General features: G+C 38.9%; 1 protein-coding gene across 4 annotated transcripts; it reads right to left on the bottom strand.

Annotated features, from left to right (window-relative positions):
* Window positions 1–1,760: 1,760 nt before the first annotated feature.
* Window positions 1,761–7,086, bottom strand: LOC116002249. Of its 4 annotated transcripts, XM_031242352.1 has the most exons (17): window positions 6,974–7,086; window positions 6,603–6,656; window positions 6,240–6,500; window positions 6,041–6,128; window positions 5,560–5,662; window positions 5,383–5,467; window positions 5,205–5,288; window positions 4,992–5,087; window positions 4,335–4,780; window positions 4,116–4,197; window positions 3,840–4,016; window positions 3,716–3,769; window positions 3,477–3,569; window positions 3,324–3,389; window positions 3,183–3,229; window positions 2,356–3,048; window positions 1,761–2,264 (listed from the first exon to the last, which is right to left on the bottom strand). In XM_031242352.1, the coding sequence occupies exons 3-17, from the start codon at window positions 6,354–6,356 to the stop codon at window positions 1,880–1,882; spliced, it is 2,616 nt and encodes an 871-aa protein (XP_031098212.1). In that variant the 5' UTR covers window positions 6,357–6,500; window positions 6,603–6,656; window positions 6,974–7,086; the 3' UTR covers window positions 1,761–1,879. The 4 variants fall into 4 exon arrangements, with proteins under 4 accessions (XP_031098212.1, XP_031098210.1, XP_031098211.1 ...); XM_031242350.1 differs by having other exon boundaries at window positions 6,240–6,656; XM_031242351.1 differs by lacking the exon at window positions 6,974–7,086 and having other exon boundaries at window positions 6,240–6,824.
* Between the last annotated feature and the right edge of the window lie 358 nt (window positions 7,087–7,444).

Here is a 7,444-nt window from a genome sequence, read left to right on the forward strand (position 1 = left end):
AATCCCAAGCTAATAAAAGGTAAGTGAAAAGGCCAAATGTCCCCCCCTCCTCGCTATAAATGCGGTATTTATAGGAAATGAGGGGCACATGCTGGGCATCTGGCATGGTTGACATGTGTTGTGCATGCGGTGGGTAGGCTCGGTAATAGCACATCGACGGCCACGTGTTATGAGATTCCTAACTACCAATTGAGATATCCAAGTCCATATATCAAAGTGGGCTTTCTCGAGAGGGTCATCCCAACCTGAACTGGTCAAGACTGGTCCCTAAGCAGTGAAATGTTACTATAGCCTCCATTCAGTTCGGTTGTCAGCTTAAGGTCGAGAACGTCGAGCTAACTGGTCGGTAAAGGTCAGGAATAATCCCTCTCGGTGACCTGCCCAAGTTTTGAATTCTTGTATGATACGAGGGAAAGGTATACTTAGAAAATGTTCTCAATCAAGACTTATAGTTTATAGAAAGTTTGAATGTCAAAATATATGTTCAATTTGAACTCTGAATTTAGGGTGTAAATCAGTATTAAGTTATACTTTCATTTTATATAGTAGCTAGACTTGCATTTGAGTCTTACTATTTTCATCTTCCTCAAATGTACCAAAAGGGCAAAAGGAAACAACATGCAATTCCTTGCCACAAATGCACTATATTTGAATCTACCCTTTTTTATTTTATTTTATTTTATTTTTAAAAAAATTATTGTGTAAGAGTGTGGGACTGTCTAATGTGAGACAAATTTTAAATATAAAAAAATTAAATAAAAACGTAATATTTTTTATGAGTCAACAATTAACACAATCTCACTAGTTGATTGATTCAAACACAGAAGATTAATATGCAACTCTCACACCCCCACAATGAATCGAACTTGAAACCTTGTGGTTAACAAGTCAACTGTTCGGACCAACTCGATTGGATGAAAATGTAATAATTGTTAACTCATTTTAATTGGGGTGATCATTTGGTTAACTTTTCCTCGTTTTTGTTAACAACCAAGTATAATATAAAGAGTAGTAATTGTATGCCCTGAAAGGGGTGACCAAACAGATGGAGCATTGATTCTCATATTTAAAAATAAAATAAAAAAAATCACAAGTTTGATTCTTTGCCTCCTATTATACAGGATTGAAATTTACTAGCATAGTGACTAAGGTGTTTTAAAAAAAAAAATAAAAATTCCAAAAGATTAGTAATCGTAATTCAACTAAAGAAAACGTTGAAACTAAAGAAATATGGCTTACTTGTTGCAAAAGCAAGAATAATCATCAAAGCGCGAAATGCTGTTGGTGTAATGGCCAATTGATTCATAGAAAGCAGAAAATTATGATTTTGTTTAGTACAAGGAAAAACATTGTGTGACCAACCCATTCTTATACTACATTTCTTTTCATTAAATGTTTCTTAACTTTCAACTCCTACCCTATTGAGGATCCATATGACTATGCATTTACTATTCGTTTTTAATATTTCAAATCTGGATACGAGTCCAATAATTGCATTAGTGTTTTGACCATATCCTACATTCACCTATAGGTAGGTAGACATGTCCGTGGTTCGGTTCTGGTCTAATTTCAATTTCAATTTACCTCACACAATGGTTTGGTTCTGGTCTAATTTCGGTTTCGATTTACCTCACACAATTGGCATAGAGTCTTCCCGTGCAATTGGTTTATAAGATACTCCGTATTATATACACGAACACTATCAAGTAGTGGTTTCAGATTTCACTCATCATCGCCAAAAAAAAATATTCTACTCATCCTTTCAAGCAATTATTTATTTATTATTTGGAAATGATAGTAAAAAGCTAATGTTACATACAAGATCTGAAATTAGTTCCTAACTAGAAGTTAGCGTTTAAGTTACTACATAAGATACAATCTACACCGGAGATGGAGACAATAGAAATTCTGGTTGCAGTCTCTGCAGAAGAATCCCACAAAAAGGACACAAAGGTTTCACTGGTTTTTCGTGTGCACAACGCCCGACAAAAGACTCGAAATCCGAAGGATATTCGGGCAACGTGAAGAGGGCCAATGGCACGAGTTGTGAGGCCGATCTCTTACAACACACGCAATGCCATGAAGGAGTCGGGAGGCATACGCGCATGGAAACAGCACAGCGCAACAGCTTATGACTCGGTCCAGTTCCAGCATCGGTCTTCTCTCCTCGACAAAACGCGTTTTCTGGAGAGTCTAATGGAACTGAAGCCGAGCAGAAGTTGCATTCCTCTTCCGTTTTGTATTCGCAAATGGAGCGGAGTTTTCTGTTCAGATGGAGTCAATCAAAGATTTATCGCGAGAAAAGATAATGCGGATCACAAAATAGTGGAATGAACAAGGAGGGCATAAGCGTACCTTTTCTTGGTTCTTCCAACTTTTTCTGCGAGGAGTTTTAGATGCTCGTTCACATTTGCTCTGTTGAGATCGACCCATTTCTCCATCTGCGCTGACCCAATAGGAGTCCAACATCCAAACTCCTTGTGACCATTATTCTCGTTAGAATTAGATACGAGACTCGAAATAACGGACAGGCTGAACCCAACGAGCCGTTCCCTTAATTCCTTTTCAACGTTTGATCGCAGTTGCATCCACATCATCATTTCTTCCTCTTCAGCATCGTCACGCTGTTTGCTAATCGTTTTATCTGCCTCCGGCTTCTTCAGTGCTACCTGACTAGTAATGATGTTGAGGAGTTGCAACACTCGGGATGCAATCCTCGGGAGATGTCTGGAGGCCTCAGATAAGATCGTAGAAATGCTAGATTGGGATCTAAATATATACGCCAACCATTTTAACAGTACGCGTTCTACATATTTATGATCGGACTCGTTGAAGGCCGAGAGAGCTGCTATAACATCCCACACAACTACCGCCTTTTCTAGATGTTCACATTGGCGTAGCGACCACATTATATTATTTTCCCAACTGATCATTTCTCTATTGGATAAACCGGGGAAAGATTCGAAATCGCAATCGGGAAGTATATCGGAGAAAGTATCTAGATGCTGCCCCCCAATCCATCGGAATGCTACTGCAGCTTTACAAGCCCTGGGTATTTTCGGGTTTAGGGTTTACAGCTTTAAACTATTCCTCTAAGAAAACATCGCTACTAATTCCATATAGCTCAAAAGAAGCAATTAATGACGAAGATAATGAAGGAAACGGAGATTTAACAAACTGACCTTGCCTCGTACATTGGATTTAGTAGTTCAACATCATAGCCATGTACCTGCATGGGCGGTGAACGGTGGATGAATAAGAAATGGATGAATAAAAGTTTAAAATAATGGCCAGACAAGCATTTTTAACAGGCAGAAAGCTACCACAGCAAGCACGAGATTTCCGGGAGATACCGCAAGACCAAAACACGAATCAAAAGCATTTGGCACCTGCGGAAAAAAATTCTCATCATCGTTAAAAAAGATACCCGATAACTACAAAAGAGCAAAACTAGGATACATGGCAGGATGGCTTACATCACTAGAGCTCTTCACTGCGGGAGTATTTGAAGGAAAAGGAACTTTTCGTAGGGAATTTTCCATAAATATCCAGCTGCAAAGAGAGTTGTCCTGTACATTTTTCAGAAAAACAACCGAGTTATCTAATGTTGCCAAGAATTAGATTCATCTGACCCCACAGGTTGAACGACTCAAAAGCTTAGAGTTCTTTATTTTATTTTCTTATTAAGGATCTTTGGTAAGGGAAAGGAGATTACCTGGCTGCAGCTGTAAAGACAACGTCCATCAAAAGCCCAGGCTAGACCCGTGACCTGGGAAATTTTACAGAAGTTTAGGGTAACAATTACGCAAACAAAACATGGATCAATAATAAGAACTCACGATGTGATTATGCCCGTGGTATGAGCCAGCTTTCTCAAATGTGTTGTTAGGTGTCTCACAAACCAACACATCAATCGATCCCGATCCTTTCCCGATAGCTAAATACGTTTTTCTTGGTGAATCTAAAGGCACAATGACTGAAAGCACAGAAACCGGTGCATAATCGATGACTGTAACCTGTCACCAATAGGCAGGCAGTTTAAAAATTAGATTTTATTGTGTCCCCTTATGACTGAACAAAGAAATAAGAATTTAATGCTCCTCATGAAATTTGACCTCTTTTAAAAGAGAGAAAGAATCATGACTAATGTCGGAAGAATCCTGAAGTTCTCTATTACACGCCCGCCAAATCTTCACACTACAAAGTGTTAATTACGACGTATTTGCATTAGACCATCAATTGAAGTTCAATATAAGATAAGCCTCAGAAAATGTCACACGGAGACTTATAAGGAGATCTTAGGGGTAATCATTGTATCCGCTATGAGTACTAACCTCCCATCAGAACTCCCCGTGCAAAGCAAAACTCGAGGATTTGAAGCGTCAGAAACTTGCAATGTCCAAGTTATTGCCGTAACCCAAGTGTCATGAGCTTGAAGGAAACCCACAAGCATTGCCGAATTTGAATCTGTGCCGCTCTGTGTGTAGTAGCATTGTGGTTTACGAAATCTCCAGAATGAGAGTCTACCAGACTTCCCTCCAACTGCAAGCACTGTACAGCCATTTGTTGAGCCATCTGTCGAAGGTATATCACCCCCGCACGCCGATTGTAGATAGGGTGACCAAGCAACAGTAAGCAAAGATAGCATTGCATTACGAGATGCATATTCTTCAGCAGCGATTAATGGAAGACCAGAATTTCGCGCTGCTGCCTTGGAGTGTTTTGCCTCAGATGCAGGAACACGATGTGAATCTTTTTCTTTCACGGCGCCAGCTACCACCTATGTTTGTGAATTAAAAGTATCATAAGAAAATTTTGGTCTAATCAAATTATCTAAGAAAAGCTTGTTAGTTTCTCTTTTCTTCCCCGCTTTTTCTGATGTGATGTGAATCTTTAAATCTAAAGATTCACATTGCCCGATAACAATATAATTCCCATCATATTTTAAGCTACATAACATAAGTGAAACAGTAGCAAATGGTGTACGTTACAGTCAAGCCTTTCTGTTTTCGTTTCTTATTTGCTTTCATGAACTGAGATATTGGCACATCGTCTGTGTATTCCGGGTCACTGCCAGCTTCAGTTGTCTGTTTATCAAATCAGGGAAAAGAAGAAATTATCTATATATATAAAAAAAGAATTACAAGAGAAAGAGTGTCTAAAAAGGTGATAAAAGATATCACGAAAGTAATTTATCTGCTTACATCTGAAACATTTGAAGATATGCTTGACACCTCGAAATTGGCTTTTTTAAGATAATCATATAGCATCTCAGATATATCCATTACCTATTAATTAAAGTTAAAGGAAGAAGGCTATAACACCAAACAGAAGACAAGTTACGATAACAGAAGAAAATATCAGCATGTTTCTTGTGCATACCTCTACCCACTCAACTCTAAACTCCCGGAAAGGCATGCGGTAAACCTTTACACGCCCCTCATTGGTGCATAATGCAAGCAAACAACTGTTTATCAAGTTAAACAAATCATCAAGACGTATTAACAACAGAAAACTGATACAGATAATAGTAGACTAGTATTGGTTAGAAGCCCAAACCTTGCATTTGGAGCAAATCCGATAGGAGACCAAGAAATTGACCTAACACAAGGGCGAATGTCCCGTGATACACAAGTAGGTAACAAACAGCTAGAAAGCAAGTCTGTCCAAACCCCAAGAAGGAACAAATATGAGCATAAATTGATTGAAAAATTGCACCAACACTTATATAAAATGCATAATCATAAATAAAAAAAAAAAAAAAAAACCCAAGCTTGCTCAACTACACCCACCAGTCTGTTTGGCACCCAATGTGGTGGGCACCAGCCTGGTGCTCACCACCTAATGAGCCACTGAGTCACCGTGGTCCACCCCTCCACTATCCTGTCGGGCACCCTTGTGACAAGAGAATTTTGCCTTTCTGTGGGCAAGGAAGCTCTTACCAGTCTATTGAATTTCTCAAAAGCTTAATATTGAGCCTTTGAAGAACACCATGGCAAAACTAATCTACTCCATGCCATAAAGAATTGCACAAATTTACCTTTTTTGCCAATCAACCCAACATGAAAAGGCTTGCTGGCAGGCACTGTAATAAGACCTCGAGCTCCTCCAAAAAGCTTAGCTGGGTTCTAAAGAATGGGAAGTTAGAGAAATTTCAATCCATCAAACGACAAAACTATACTAAGTAGGATAGCAAAATATAAGACCTAGAATTAAAAAACAGAACAAAACATTTTTACCAGGATGGAAACAAGGTGACCAGAAGCCACTGCCAACAAATTCTCGTCCGACCAGGCAATAGCATTGGCACAGGATGGCGAAGCCACCAGCGCAGTAGCTTGGAACCCCAAAGACATTGTTTGTAGACCCAACCTCTAGGCTTTCAGCTCCAAACAACCCAAAGATTCAATCTTTCTCCACATATGCACTCTGGGCTTCTACACAAATCAAAGATTCAACCTTTCTCCACGTATGCACTCTGGGTTTTTTGTTCTTGTTCACTACAGAGAAAAGAAATTCACTTTTTTCCTGCCGCTCATTCTGCAGTTTCTAATTGGAGGAACAAAAAGAGGAGCTTTTGGGGGATTTTTAGATCTCAAAACCTCTAGAAAACGCTTCTGAACCAAGGCAAAATTGCACTCGGAGAAGGATCTAACCTGAAATTTAAGGGACAGTCAAAGAAAATTAACTATTTCTCTACGACAGGGGTTAATTGGGAGAATGGAGATAACGAACGTGTGACGTCGGAATTTCACCGGTCACCGGTAATTGAAGGCGTAGGGGAGGGTATACGAGCGGCGGAAACAGGGGTTTAGGGATTGAATAAGCATACATATATTTGTGTTTTGCTCTTTGTATGTACATATATATTTTCAGTATATACATGAAAAATTTCCACACATAATTTCTGGAATAATTTTATAAAAGATTTCGAATTTTTCGAAATAAATAAATAAAACTATAAAAGATATACCTACTGCGATCGCCGGCGACCTCAGTCGACGGCGGCGAGGCTGGTTTCCCGGCGACGTGCTGCTTCCTCAATTTCAGCCTTTGACTGCGGATGAATCTCTTAGACTAATATAGGGAATTTGGCCAACTGGTTCAATTTTACTCTAAAATTACTTTCTAAATATTAAAATAAGGATAAGGGGCGTTTGGTTCACAGAATATTAGATTACCTTAGGGAATGTTAGATTGCTTACCTTAGGGAATGTTAGATTGCTGGGAATATTAGATAATCTGTGTTTGGTTTAAAATTGAAGTAGGTAAATAAGACAACGGAAATAAGATAAATTGATTAAAATGCTAAAAGCTCAATGTTAGGAATAAGATAAGGGAATGTGAGATTACCTAAGAAATCGAGGTGTATCTCACATTCCCTTCCAATAGCTAAAAACTTCATCGGGAGGTTATGTTACATACCCTGGGAATCTTACATAAC

Source organism: Ipomoea triloba, chromosome 13, assembly GCF_003576645.1.
Source record: "Ipomoea triloba cultivar NCNSP0323 chromosome 13, ASM357664v1".
In the NCBI taxonomy this organism is placed as follows: Eukaryota; Viridiplantae; Streptophyta; class Magnoliopsida; order Solanales; family Convolvulaceae; genus Ipomoea; species Ipomoea triloba.